Source organism: Ambystoma mexicanum, chromosome 2p, assembly GCF_040938575.1.
Source record: "Ambystoma mexicanum isolate Mex_15411 chromosome 2p, UKY_AmexF1_1, whole genome shotgun sequence".
Taxonomy (NCBI): domain Eukaryota; kingdom Metazoa; phylum Chordata; class Amphibia; order Caudata; family Ambystomatidae; genus Ambystoma; species Ambystoma mexicanum.
Window position 1 is genome coordinate 563036782 of NC_090923.1, and position 14581 is coordinate 563051362.

Below are 14581 nucleotides of genomic sequence, written 5' to 3' on the forward strand. Positions count from 1 at the left end.
GCAAGCTGGCATTCAAATTTCTGTCCAGATGTGACGCAAGCTAATCATCACAATTCTGTGTATTTGTGATGCAAGCTGAAATGCACATTTCTTTCACGATATGACGCAGGCTAATAATCACAATTCTGTGTAGATGAGACGCAAGTTAACATGCTCATTTCTGTCTATATGTGACGTAAGCGAATATTCACAATTCCATCTAGGTGTGATGCAAGCCAACATTCACATTTCTGCCTAGATGTGACGCAAGCTAATAATCACAATTGTGTGTATGTGACGCAAGCGGTCGTGCATATTTCTGTCAAGATGCGACATGTAAATGATCACAATTCTGTGTATATGTGAAGCAAGCTGGCATGTGTTTCCAGATCAAATTTAAAATGTATGGAACACTTTAGACAGTTGTTCACCACATCATAACCATGCGCTTCGCAATCGCAGATGTATAATGCTGACAAGCCTTCTAAGTCAGTGGGCCTCATTACACGGTAGGCGGTAAGGGATTACCGGCATCGGTAAGGGCACTGGTGCCGGTAATCCCTTACTGCCCTACTACGAGGTTCCTTAGCAGGTCCCGTCCCTAACACCCGGTTTTACCAGGCATTATGGAAGGGGACCCATTGAGGGACTTCAGAGCTAATAACGGTACCGCAAATTGCGGTACCGTTATTAAATACATCCCCATTCCCAATGAGCCCTATGGGGGGGGTCGAATGGTAATGGGGAATGGTTCCCGGAATGGGGATTTACCGGGTACTCCAAGGTCGGAATGACCTGGTAAGTCCCTATTCCGGGAACACGGACCCTTAATGCGGTAAGGGGGTAGACATGGCGCTAATAGCGCCATGGCTACTGCCTACCGTGTAATGAGGCCCATTATGATATGTTAATTTATTTGTAACACGCTCGTACACGGGTGTTTCAGAGCACGACAAGGCAAGGGAGGGGAAACGGTGGAGAATAATAGAACAACGATCTTACTAGGCCCATTGACATTGAGAACGTGCAAGTGCATGGGAAAGGGGAAAAGTGCATGGAAGGGGGAGAGTGGGAAGTGCGGAACAGAGGGGAGAACAGATGAATAATAAAAACAAATAAAGTGGATAATGGAGAAATAAATAGGGGTAATGCAGCCAACACGTGGCAAGTGCTGTGCTTACGCCAGCAGAACTGGGTAAGTTGGATAAGTGCATGAAAGAAGAAAAAGGGGGGATTTGGGGACTGTATGGGTACAGATATAGTCCCCAGTGCAAAGGGTGGGCAGGAGGCAGTGCAGAAAGGGTGGCAAGGTGAGCAGGTACCTGGGCCCAGGGGACAGAGGGTGGCCAGGTGCACAGTGCCAGGATTATACAGATCAGCAAGGGAGAGGGGGAGCAAAGGCAGAAGCAAAGAGGAAAGTCTTGAGTTGCTTCCGGAACCGGAGATGGTTTTCCTCAAGTTTTAGAGTGGCTGGGAGGCTGTTCCAGAGGGAGGCCCCCGCCGAAGACAGAGATCTACCCCCAGCTTGCTTCTTTGAAAAACAACTGACCCTGAGGGAGTTAGCGGTAGAGAAGCATTGAGCTCTAGAGGGGAGGTATTTGCGGAGGGATAGCTGAAGGGATTTTGGACCCAGGCCCCAGAAAGCCTTGTGGACAATGCATATGGTTTTAAATGTGATCCTTGCATCCACTGGGAGCCAATGGAGAGATTTCAGAGCTGGAGAGATACGATCCCAGGGCTTGTGGCTGAGGACAAGTCTTGCAGTCCTGTTCTGGATTAGTTGCAGAGGGCGGAGAGTAGAGGCAGGAAGATTTAGAAAGATGCTGTTGCAATAGTCCAGCTTGGAGAGAACCAGAGCTTGGGAGACTGAGCTTCTGGGGGAAGGAGAGGAAAGGAAGAGTACCTCTGAGGAGGTGCAGAAGGAAGTTTGACTTTTTAGAGACCTCAGAGATGTGGGCTGAGAAGGAGAGTGTGGAGTCAAAGATGACCCCGAGGTTCTTAGCCTCACAGGTGGGGATTGGAGGAGGGCCAAGCGAGACAGCCAGAGAGATATCGGAAATGATGGGGAAGGTGTGCGGATGAGGAGGATCTCAGTCTTGCTGGCATTCAGACAAAGGTCATTGGCGGCACACCAAACTTGAATGGCAGGTAGGCAGTCGGAGATGAGAGAGGGAGAGGAGGTGGCCGATGGCATCCTGAAAATGAGGCGAGTGTCGCCAGCGTAGCACTGGAAATTTGAGCATAGTGTGGCAATGGAGTGGGCGAGAGTTGGCAGGTATTGGTTGAAAAGCCAGGGCGAGAGGTTAGAGAGGTCAGCCAGGCAAGAGCCTGATCAGTGATACCCAGGTTCTCACGGAGACGGTTAAGCAGGATGGTATGGTTGACCGTGTCAAAGGCAGAAGAGAGATTGAGTAGGATGAGAACAGAGGGAATGTTAGAGTCAAGATTGGAGAGTAGATCTTCACGGATGTTCAGGAGAGCAGTTTCTGTGCTTCTGGCTGCTCTGAAACCAGACTGGTGGTCATGGAGGCAACCAACAGTCAGTATGAAGGTTAAGCTGAGAGATGGCCAGCTCCTCAAGGAGTTTGCCAAGGAAGGGAGTAATGGAGATTGGGCGGTAGTTAGCTGGACAGGAAGGATCAGCTGTGGGTTTCTTGAGGAGAGGATGCACAAGGGAGTGTTTCAGAGGGGAGGGGAAAGATCCTGAGGAAAACAAATGGTTACAGAAATCAGCAATTGCTGGAGCGAGGGCAGGGATGAACCTGTTTTGACAAGGCTTTCATAGATCGGACTTGTCTAGCGACCTCATCAGGTGAGAAAAGGGGAAAGGAAGAGCAGGAGGGAGGGGGGGTGATTAGGGGAGGGTTAGCAAGCGCAGGGTGAGGGGGAATAGGAGGCGAGGGGAGGAGAGGGAGGACAAGATGTCCTTGGTTTTTGAGATAAAGTGAGAGGCAAAGTCGTTGCAGAGAGCTTGGGAGGTAAGGGGAGGGGAAGAGACTGCAGCAGGGTTGGCAAGCTCCTTGCGGATTTTGAAGAGTTCAGCTGAGTTGTTAGATGCTGCAGAGACACGGGCTTGAATGTGGACTCTCTTCTTGGTGAGGACAGAGTCGGTATTGCCTTTGGAGCAGGCGACATGCCAGTTTGTCAGAGCTTGAGCAAGAAGACCTCCATTTCCTCTCAGCCGCCCTACATTTACGTTTAAGTGTAGCTAGGTCTGAATCATACCAGGAATTACACTTGGTTTTGGACTTCAGGCGGATCCTCATGACAGGGGCAAGAACATCAAGAGTATCAGAAATGGAAGAGTAGAGAAGGGAAAGGGTTGTGTCTGGGTGTGATTCAGCCAGAGGAGGGGGTGGGGAGAAGTTGGAAGTGAAAGCCTCAACTGGCACATGCTTCATGGGTTGGATATCCAAGAAAGTAGGTGGCAGTGTTAGGGTGAGCTTGGCTTGAGGGGACGAAAGTGAGAGATGGGAGGAGAGAAGGCAGTGGTCACTACAGGAGAGAGGAGTGGTCAGAGGGATAGAGAGGGGGAGGCCAGAAGAGATTGTCTACTATACTCTGGCGTGTTAGGCTATTCTGCTTGTAGTCCTAAATTAATGCCCATTTGTAAAGTACAACTTCTCCAACTAACACCTACTGAAATCTGCAACAGTACTTTGAGCACCATAATCAAGCCATCACTATGCCCCACACTTGCCTCCTCACAATACCCCAATGCTAACCTGCACACAGGGGACAGATTCCAGCTTGATGAACCACATTGACCCCCAAAAAACCACATGCCATGCAAAGCACGGGCAGATCCACCCACAGACTAGCACTGGAAAAACAGATTGCCTAAAGAGAGATAAAGTGTGCACATTTATTACTGGGTCAATAATATTCACTTAGGGCTTCTGATTAAAGATTATTCTCAGCTGCATGAAGGCCTTTGAAAAACAACCAACCTGCAATGGTTTCACATTAATGAATCTAAACCCTGATCCCAGTGCAATGCTTATGCTGAGTGCTATTATGACTAGAGTTGAGGTACATTTCAGCAGAATGCAAAGGAAAACAAAATGGATAAATTGAGAACCTATTTTGCTTTACAAAAAGTGTAGGGACCTCAGATTGGTAGGAAACAGGGAGGCAATAACACAAACCTAGACCAATAGTTAGAATATAATTGGCTCTTTAAAGGCCCTTTATTTACAGTTACTAACAAACACCCCACAGAGGAATAAATGCTACTTTTCACACATAGATACACACAATAACAAGCATATCAGTGCAGATGTAGAGAACCCCTTCATCTCGTCTGGCACAACAATGCAAAGCCCCAAAGCAGGTACGCAGAGAGAACACCTCAGCTAATGGGCCTGGAACGGAGTGTACTCCTTCTCAGTGAGACTTTTTCTTCCACCCCAGCAGATTACCCACTCTTCTTATTTAGTCAGAGTCTCCACCTTCCACAAGTTACTGAATGTCTCCGGCAGAAGTGATGGACAGCAAGCATTGGAGGCACTCTTAGAGTGGAAAAATACAAACAGTGGAATGGAAAAACCCATCTCGTGCTACTGTGCTCCCGTTCCCAACAGCCTTATCAGTGCACCTGCTCATCTCAGCCTCTTCTCGTAACTCATCCTTGAATGAGCACTGCAAAACTATCCTACGCGATGAACTCATGCGCTTCTCACTAGAATACTGTTAGCACTGCTAAATCATGTTTGCCTTCTAAAAGGGTTAATCGCAAAATGCAGACTTTCACTGTGGTCGGAAGAAAATGTCCAAAATGGCCGCTTACCGGCGCCATGTTTTAGCTCTCTTTTCACTCGAGCATTACAGAACCCGATAAAGGGGATTTGTGAATGCAAAGTTCAGGCCCAGGAAAGTGGGGTCTCAGTGACTGGGCAGTCCTTTGGGCAACAGTTTTGGAAGGAGCGTGGCACTTCGCAGCAGAGTTACCCCTCTTCTCTTTACAGGCTGAAGCCTGTTATGACGGTCTGACTTTGTCATGCATAGCACATACAATCTCCTTTTATGGTGTGATAGGCTGAGGATTGGTACAGCATCGCCGTCTTTTGCCTTGTGCCATCTCGCTAAAAGGCATTGCCAAGATGTTCAGGGCTTGATCATGTAACCTATAACCGGAGGGATAGTTCTTATGTACAAGGCCTCCTGTGTGCATTCTTACTTTCAAGGTAGACGTGCCCTGCCAATCATGTGTAACTATTAAAATGAGCATGATTTTGACTTGGTCTTCAGCATGCAACATTGTCCTTGTCTGATACCATTGTTTACACTGCGGATGAGCCAGTAGTTAATTTGATTGTCTTCAACCATTGTTCAGAAACAAATCTGAATAAGACCCTTTTACATGTCCATGACTAGGAATCTTCTTGTGGCAATGGACCGGGGAAACATGCCTGTCTTTGCAGCATGTGAATAGCTTTAATCAATTTGATGGTTTCCAAATGCCGGGGGGGCAGATTTGGAGGGATAATGTGGCTAACCAGACAGCAGATGCCATATGTCAAGGCAATAAGGCATGTAGGCTTTATGTGCTGGTGTCTCAATCCTTTCAGGTTTGCTCCATTCGATGACTGGTTTTGAATCTGCAGCCTTTCACTACATAACATAATATAATTAGGATCAAGGCAGCAAAGGCTGAGATTAGGTTTATTTCTTTACAGCTGTGCAGAAATGCTCAGAGAAACTATTGTAGTGTTATACAAGCACAGAAACCTCAGGAGTATTAATAGGGTTTACAAAATGAGCCTTGTACAGAAAGTCGGCAAGATATATTTGGCCGGTTACTTTAACCATTAACTTTCTAATGGAACATCATCGGACCTTGTAAGGCATGATTTTGCAGCACCAATCAAGACCTGTACAAATTCCTGTTTGCCTATTCACATGATGCAGTTCACTGCCTCCAGTGGATCTTTCCATTGTACGTAGTAAGATCTGTCCATATACCTAGCGCCCACGTGATTCTTATTCTGGATCTGAGCAGCTAAACATGCCTTTATCTGACACTGCAGTGCGTCTAGTTGGGAGTACCTGTCCCTCGGAAATGGGTTTACATCATGCTAGTACTGCCTTATGAGAACTCTATTACCTTTTGCTCCGTAACACCTTCCTGAACAGGATTGTGGTTACGTTGCCTCTGCTACAGTAGTGGCTGCAGTTGTCATCTCTGTGGCTCCTGTACGTCCACAGAATAAAATACTGCCAACCTCCACACTCAATATGCACAGTGTGGTGCTAATCCATATTTTGGGCTTCTTGTGGTGACTGGCTTCAGATCTGTGTCTGTCTGGTAGGAGCTATTATGTTCTGCTTTTGGGTGTGCTGAAAAGCACAATTTGCCATGTGAAGTTAGGGTACTTGCGGTTTTGTGTTCTAGTAGTTGGCGGCTTGGTAGGTTGTCATACATTTGGATGTGTTCTCCGTTGTGCAGACAGACGCACAGATTTCAATATCTGTACTTGGCCCCTTCCAAGATAGTAGAGCTTTCTTGTAAAGGGATCAGGTAGCTCGTTCGAAAGAGTCTTATACTTCCTTGGTTTTGCAAAGTCACTTTATAGCACCTCCGAACCGTAAGTGCATTATGCTGATCTGTTATGCAGTGCTTCTGGTTGTCTCAGTTGTAAGCAGTCTAAGTATTTCGTTTCCTGATGCCTTGCCTCTTTATCTGCACTCCATTGCTTCTTTCCTGCTTACAGCTTCCATCCACTTTCACTGTACCACAAGATTAAACTTTATTGCTCTCACCAAGTTTCCAGTAAGTTATGTAGTTGTTTTGGTGCACCATCACTTATTTTCTTCCTGAAGAAGTTGATGGTTGGTTGTTCGGTGCAGTTGTTGATATTCGGGGCAGGTGTGGGTCTGCCTGAACCAAGCCATTACTAATGTCCAAAGTGTGCATCCTCAGAATGAGATCAAGATCGGGCACATGTCACGACTATTGTCCGAGCAGGCTCTTATCACTACTGCATCATGTTTGTACTAGCTCTTGAAGCATCAGTACATACGTTTATGGCACTTCATTAATCCAGAGATAAATCTAGGCAGGGTTTGTGAATTCAGCTTGAAGTGACCTTCCTGACTGGGTACACCATCCAACACAGCGGGAAGCAGCCCTGTCGTGTGGCCCTCCCAAGTTCTGAAGCCTCGATATCCATCTCATTGGCTTTCAATCGGGTGGCATCGATATTTTTGCACCCTATTAGAAGTGATAGGCTATGGGTAATAGTGCTCTCCTTCATTCAGCCTGTAGGCTCTCTGTAGCCTAATTTAAAGTAATAAACAAAACTGAAACCATGTGAACTGGGGTTTACAGCTCCAGCTGCATGATAATATTGATTGGAATAAATTGCAAAAACTGTCTGCATAGGGCGGTAGACAGACTGTAGCACCCATCGGTCAAGGATTAAATCAACTCTAAAACATTTTGTCAACCCACACTGTGCACTCAGTTGAAAGATTACTGAATGAACGGATCCATTCAAAGACAGATTGTCCATAATTTCAAGGTTTAATACTTCATTGTATCCAATTGTGTATTATCACATCATATACCAATTGGAAGTATGCAAATGTACATTTGTCCATACGCATATGTTCAAAGGTATCGCTGTATATCTACTAAAGCTTTGTCAACATGTGCCAACAATAACCTCTTGGTTGCACGTGCCTATTGTATGGTTCATAGACATAATTTCGAATACAAAATATTCGAAAGTCAAAAAGTCGAAAAAAAAACGTCGAAAAAAAAAGTCGAATTTTTTTTTAATGGTTTTTTTTTCGAAATGGGGGGGTTCCCCCCAACCCCCCTTTTTTTTTTATTTTTACCTTTTTTTTCACAGAAACTAGAGCCCAAAAAAAAATATCGAAAAAAAAAAAAACAATTCGACATTTTTTTTTTCGACATTTTTGATTCGACTTTTTTGACTTTCGAAATTTTGTTTTCGAAATTATGACTGGACACCCTATTGTATCGCCTTCACCTCTGGCTTATGTTTAGGCTATTTGGTACTTCTACATCATCAAATACAAAGATACGCACATATCATTTGTAATAGTGCCTCAATGTTTTATATATATTTTTCAGTCCTTTTGTATATCATCAAAAACATATGTACACAACTGTTCCTATCCAAATTCCATCAGTTATTCATGTTGCCTCATTACATAATTCCATAATGTCTGTTGAAGGAAGTGGGGGGAACAAAAATAGAAGTACATTAGTTAGGCAATTAAATAAAATAAGTTGTATGAGAGTAATTCTTTCCTCCTCAAAATCATAAGATGAGGCAGTTTGCCAATTCTCAGTTGTTATAAACATTAATGGGAAGTAATACTACATGACTACCGGAATCCGAGTGATCCTATTCTCTACCTCATATATACTTTCAAATTTAGAAGTAGACTATCTGCCATGTGGTAGTATTCTTCCTTCTACCAGACAAGTTCCCCTGGTGAACCCACCGTTACATTGCTGTGTTTACCTTTAAAAGATTGAGCCAAATTCCATTTATCATAGGTCCAGAATTCCTGGTTGTTGTCAACCTCTAGTGCATTTGTCCTCTGATGTGATCACCCTGCAAGCTATGTCATCTATATCCGTTTATACAATGTTAATGAGCATTTGTCATTCCCATAGGCTGTTTATAATATTTGTGGTAGATTACCTTAGACGTGACCCTTGCATTAATCAGTCGGCATGCTTGGTTTCCTATTAGCCCACCAGTCATTTCTGTTATAAGTTCCTTGACCTGCTTATCTACAAAACATACAATATGCATCGGCTGAACCGTGCCCTCATATATTAGTATATATTTTGCGATCCTAGATCTGTGTGGAGTGCCTGTAATTGCTTCACCCTGTGATTGGTCCGTTCTGTATTCTTCAGGTAGGTTTCTGTCTTGGCTTTTTCCTGTAAGAAATCTATGTATACTGATTGTACCATACGCGCTAACTATTGTGTTCCCCTTAAATAAACACTCCTATCCGCTTTGTAAATGTTGAAATCGTACCTATTGTTTCAAGGATTCATGGACATTTCAAGTTGGTGGCGGCACTCCGCGTGTATGGACCACCGCCAGCCTCCTGTCCTCAATCGTGTATACGTCATTGCGTTACTCCCTGTTGCTCGTTGACGTCTGGGAAAACAAATTGCGTAATCGCTCGTATCTCCTGATCCAGTGCTTGTAGCAGCCGCGGGACACTGTTCTTAGCCTTAATGCTGTTCGCTTTGCCTGCAACCCAAAGTGGTTGAGAAAGGCAACCTTCTGAGGTATTAAAACATAAATTATGTAACAATCACTTACTTTAGGTTTAGAACGCACTCACGTTTTCATTCCATGTGTCCATGTAACTCTGCAGTATTCCACTTGAATCTGTTTCTGGGCTAATGGATTTGATGAGTTGGGTGATCCCAAGTGAGTCTGCTTATCAAATGTCCCATGCCCTATCTGTACAATATGTGGCTAGTTATTTCCATAGCTGTATTTGGCTATCTAAGTTTGGGGGCATTAGTTTGTGAAAAAATAAAGTCTAGTGGTCTGCTTATAGTTCTGATGGTGACAGGGATGATGCTTTTTAGAAAATCCTCATGCCCTTGCAATGCTATCAACTACACGGATTTTGATATGACAGTTCGCACATATCTTGATGTGTCCAAAATTGGCTGCTTCAGTGTGATGGAGATGTATGTTCAAATGTCACTGCTTTCAGGCACTTTGGTGTACTGCAGCATGCTGCAAAGCACTAAAAAGGCCTGTTCTCCTGCCAGACATCCTAGCCTATTCGAAGGAGTGGCCATGAGGCAGGGATGGCATTTGGGAGTCGCTAGGGGTCGCAAATGCGACCCCTGTGGTCTCCCTTGCAACCCCTAAAAGTAAGTGTGTGTGTGTCTGTCTGTCTGTCTCCTGGGCTGGGGCCAGTGCCATGTGTGGCTCTTTGTTTCTGGAGTGGCTGGCTTTCTTGTTCAGGCCTATTAAAAAAAAAAACGGGGTTGCACAAGTGTAACACTTTGAGACTTTGAGCAGTGACCCTAAATAAGAAAGAATGGGAATAACAAATGTCTTTTTCTGGAAAAATTGCTAGACTTATTGACGGTTCTTCTCAGGTTGATAAATGAGTACTAACACAGGTTGGGTGCTATTGTATGTATATATGTTCAATATAAAGCGCGCAAGTGCTTTTATAAAAACACATCATTTCGCCTTTGATGTCTGCTTGCATTCACAGTAGTATTGTGATCCATTCTTGTATGAAATGTATATCGCATTATAGTGATATCGTAACCATATTTTTTGTAGTGTACTTGGGAACAATGCTATGTGATGCCCCTTCCTGTTTTGTCAAGGGGTTAGAGGTCGTGTTCCATGCTTCCCGTGATGTCACTTCGGGGTTGGGTCAAATGACATCACTTCCTGTGATGTCATCAGAAGTCAAGGGTCGTGTGATGCCACTTCTGTTACCCCAGGCATTTTGGTGAAATGACGTCCCTACCATGAGTGCACTCGATGGGGGGGGGGGAGGGCTGATTTTAAATTGTCCACAGGTAAACAGTAAAAATTGGTTGTGTGTTACTGAATGTCCCCAGGTTGGAATGTGGTACAGAACCGAGACTTGGAGATCCTTGCATACTGCTCGAGGTTTTTGCTCTTAGATGGCGTCTTCTTGTGGGATAGCTTGGACTATTTGTACCCTAGTATGAGCCTCGGGGCACACATTGTAACCTGGAGGACGTCTGTCATATATAGAATTCTACGGTTACCAACCAGCTTATTTTCCAACACCAGTGTGAGATAAGTTGATAAAGTGGTGACCATACAATTTTATATATTGCATACCTATCAGAAGGGGTTAGCTTTGCGCACATTAAGAGCGATTTCTCTTTAAGCACTTTTATCCTACAAGAGAAGACCATCTTTGTGCTCCGTGTAATGTGATCAGTGGTTGAATCTAGAAGAGCTCCACTTGCAAGATCTGCTAGCATGTTTTTCTAAGGGCTTTTCAATGTATGTTGTGTGTAATAAAAGGTGTCGCCTGAGACCCTAGCTTGTATGATTTGTAAATTTTAAAGAATAGTCCAGCCACGCCAGCCCGTTATCTGAACCTTGTGTGCCATTGGGAAGGTTTAGGCTGACCACCTGGCATGCGGAAGCCACACACAGTTTCTTTCTCATGAGTTTGAGAGCATAGCAACCAATCCAATTCGGCAATTTGTGATATGTGAGACTGCATTGCAGTTTGCTTATTAATATTTAAAGCTTATTTATAATGAATGCCTAGAAACTGTTCCAGCCAGTCTGTGACACTTGAGTGTGCAGACCTCGGCAGTAGTCTGTTATGTTAACGCTGCAGAATAGGGTTTCCTGTTGGGACTGATGTAAAAGGTTTGCAGGCTGGACATCTGACACAATAACAGCTGGCTCTCGGCACAACCCAGGAGCAGGCTGCACTACATCTAGCCGCAAGGAGTCGGCAACTTCCTGCCAAAAATGGGGGGGGGGGAATTGCTTGGCTTTGAGTCGGGCGTAGCAGAGCATGGGTTGGATTAATAACTTCCGCTGCAGCAGGTGACGTTATCTCCTTTTCATTTAGTCTCGGGAGGATAACCTACGGGCAACGTGCTCGCCTTGGAAGCAAGACAACACAGAGCAACACAGGTTCGATCCCCGGGTCCGCGCTTAGAAACCTCTGGATATTAAGCATGTTATAAATAACCAATCATATCATTTCCTTACAGGGTATGTTGAGAAACCAGTGAGACCCTAGAGGGATTGCTTCCCTTTACTTTTGCCAACCCAGTTCAACAATAGAATTAGGGTGATCTTGTGTAAATATGGTCCCCTTATGGCTTCTGGTCTAAATACAACCAGTATCCCAGGTCAACTGCTTAGCACACATATCTTGGTGAACTTATTCTGCATATGCTCTGTTTGTACAGATAAGATCCGCCCTCTGCCCCATACAGCACTTCAGTAGAGAGAACCTTTCACGTTATTCTGCATGTCTAAAGCATTGTGCAAACCAGGGGGGGTTGCTAGGTCTGGAAAAGACACGGGGCTATGCTAATTTTGGGACTGTCGGACTGCGGGCTAGCTTGCCTTTTTGGTTGTAACCCCTGAGCTTCTATCCGGGGCTACAACCAAAAGACCTGCGGCTACAGCCCCCTCTGGTGCCCCCTGGCAACGCATACTACAAGAGCTGGGTAGTGCACAACTGCATTGAGAAAGAATGTAGGTTTCTCTGAGGTGGAGCAACATTGCTGAGTAATCATCATATAAAGAACAGTTATAGCTATATTTGGCATGCCTGACAATCTGTTGCCCAGCAGCCACCTCTCTGAATGCATCGATTTCAGGACTCTTCTCTTATTCCTGGTGTCAATTTTCTTTCTTTCTTTCTTAGCTGGACTTGCCAGGATCTTTGCCCAGGATATACCTCGGGGATACTGAGGTTCAAGGACTTTGGGAGCAGATGTGGGAACTCTTACTACGAAACAAGAAGTACTTGACTAGTGCCCGGGTGGAGCAGACATGGCTCTGAGTATTGAAACAGAGACCTGGCCCTACCGCTACCTGCGAGCCTTGTCTGGCGTAGCTGCACACATCTCTGCTGTGGCCTTCACAATTTCCGTGGGTGTGGTGTCCAGGCCTGGATCAAGTGAGTAAAGAAGAGACTGAACAAATCAGTATGGTGTCTGTTGCTTGATTTGTCACCTGTTGGAGGTTATTAAATGGTGCTGGCAATCTGTGCAGTTCGTTAACTGCACATACCTGGTTTGTAATTAAATATGTGAAGGTAATGCCCTAATTGATTACTGGTTGTTAAACAGTCTCACTGAAGTGTCAATTGCTGCGGCTTGGGTGCTTTCACAGCCGGTGATGGTTCACAAGCCTTAGGTGACCCTTCACCAAGGCTTAAGGGATATCCTTTAATGTGAAAGCACCCCCGCTTCGGAAGTTAATGCTATTGGCACCCATGGTGTATGCTAATGGGTGAGATGGTGAAAGAGAAAGTAGTGCGAGGGTGCGGAGGAATAGATGGAGTGGTGCTTTGGCCTGGCACTGTCCGTATTCAAGGGAAGCAGACTGTTGGCAAGGGGAGAGCGGCAGCCTGTTTCCTCTTTAAAAGTATTGATGGTGTTGGGTTGGTCACTGACGAATTATGTAATTTTGTGCATCTTGAACATGCTACACATGTATTTATCCCAGCCAAACATCACATAATTCTGAAGCTAAACTAATCTCTCAATGTCACTCGAACACTGGCTTGCTCGTATGAATGTGTAAAAGGCGCAATCTAAAAATTCCTAGGATATTATGAAGTCATGACGAGTTCAAGTATTTTCTCTAGCTCCATACCACTGTTTTGATCTATGTTCCGTGAGGAGCCCTGGCAGCGGTTGTTTTTTTATTCTGTTAACTGACTCAGTTGATGTAAGTTCATGCACTTCACCTAATGGCATTGACAACATGCGGCACACTGACTATCCACCTTTCTACAGCAGACTTCACGTTGGCATCACGTGCACTCGATAGGGAATGCATCCCCTTCCCCCAATGCTACCAGTTTACTAAGTTAATAGGTAGTTTTACTTTTCTATGTACGAGATCTGGTCAACTCCTCCTTAGGACAAAAAAATAGCACAAACAAATGTATAGGAACGAAGTGGCGTATGAACAAAACCGTTTTTAAAAGTACAGGACGGGGCAAAGAAGGGAACTTCAGGTTTGCACGGGAAAGGGTGGGCGAACAAGCAGAGAAATGGAGAAGAAAAGATACTTGTTGAAAAAGCGTTCCAACTAGTCATTTTATTCAAAGGGTCTAGGTCCCTTTTGGCTGTTGGTATTTCATTGCTTGAAGGACAGATGATGGATCATCTTGTTCGTTCCACAGGGACTCGGGTTTTACAAGCAGTAAACATAGACCTATTCTTTGTGCTTGTAGTGTTTGACCTCCGTTTGGATGTCTAAAAATATTTTTCAGAATTAGACAAGTGTAGTGTGGTGGTGCCTATGGAATGTAGAGTCATGGTGGGACCCTGGGTTTCTCTCAGGGTTCCAGGAATGTCAGTTGGAGATTCAGGATGGGAGTCGCAGCTAGAAGGATGTATTTACCTGCACTCTCTACCTCCCTCTGTGCCCTGAAACGTATTAAAGCACTTCTACTTTCATACTTACTGGCTCCTGCGAGCTTCCTGCATCTTAACTATGTATCCTGTGACCCCAAAGTTTGGTAATTGTGATTAACCACCGAGAAGTCAACGAGTGAGTTTGAATTGTGGTGTCTGAGATGTTTCTCCCATAAGGGGCATTTTCATTGAATACAGCATTTAGTTAGTGAGACCAGTTTAAGGACACAAGATAACACTAAACTGTGAATGGTGTTATCTCAGGCAGTAGGTGCTTTGTATAGAGCGTAGAAGAGGCAGTGAAAGATGGCTTTTATTTCTTGGAATATCTGCATTTCTTTCACCTGAAACCACATGGGATTTTTTTTTGTATTTGGCCAAAATAAATGGGGTGAGTGTCTGGGATCCTGTCGGTTTTACCCAGTGTACACAGTGATGTTATCCCAGGCTCATAATATTATA

General features: G+C 44.7%; 1 protein-coding gene across 2 annotated transcripts in view; it reads left to right on the forward strand.

The window, feature by feature from the left end:
• The window catches only part of CYB561D2 (cytochrome b561 family member D2), a 124760-nt gene that overhangs the window by 69646 nt on the left and 40533 nt on the right, over window positions 1-14581 (forward strand). For both annotated transcript variants that reach the window (XM_069644053.1, XM_069644055.1), the window contains exon 2: window positions 12394-12648. In XM_069644053.1, the coding sequence (XP_069500154.1) occupies window positions 12522-12648 (127 nt within the window). In that variant the 5' untranslated portion in view covers window positions 12394-12521. The remainder of the gene's footprint in view (window positions 1-12393; window positions 12649-14581) is intronic.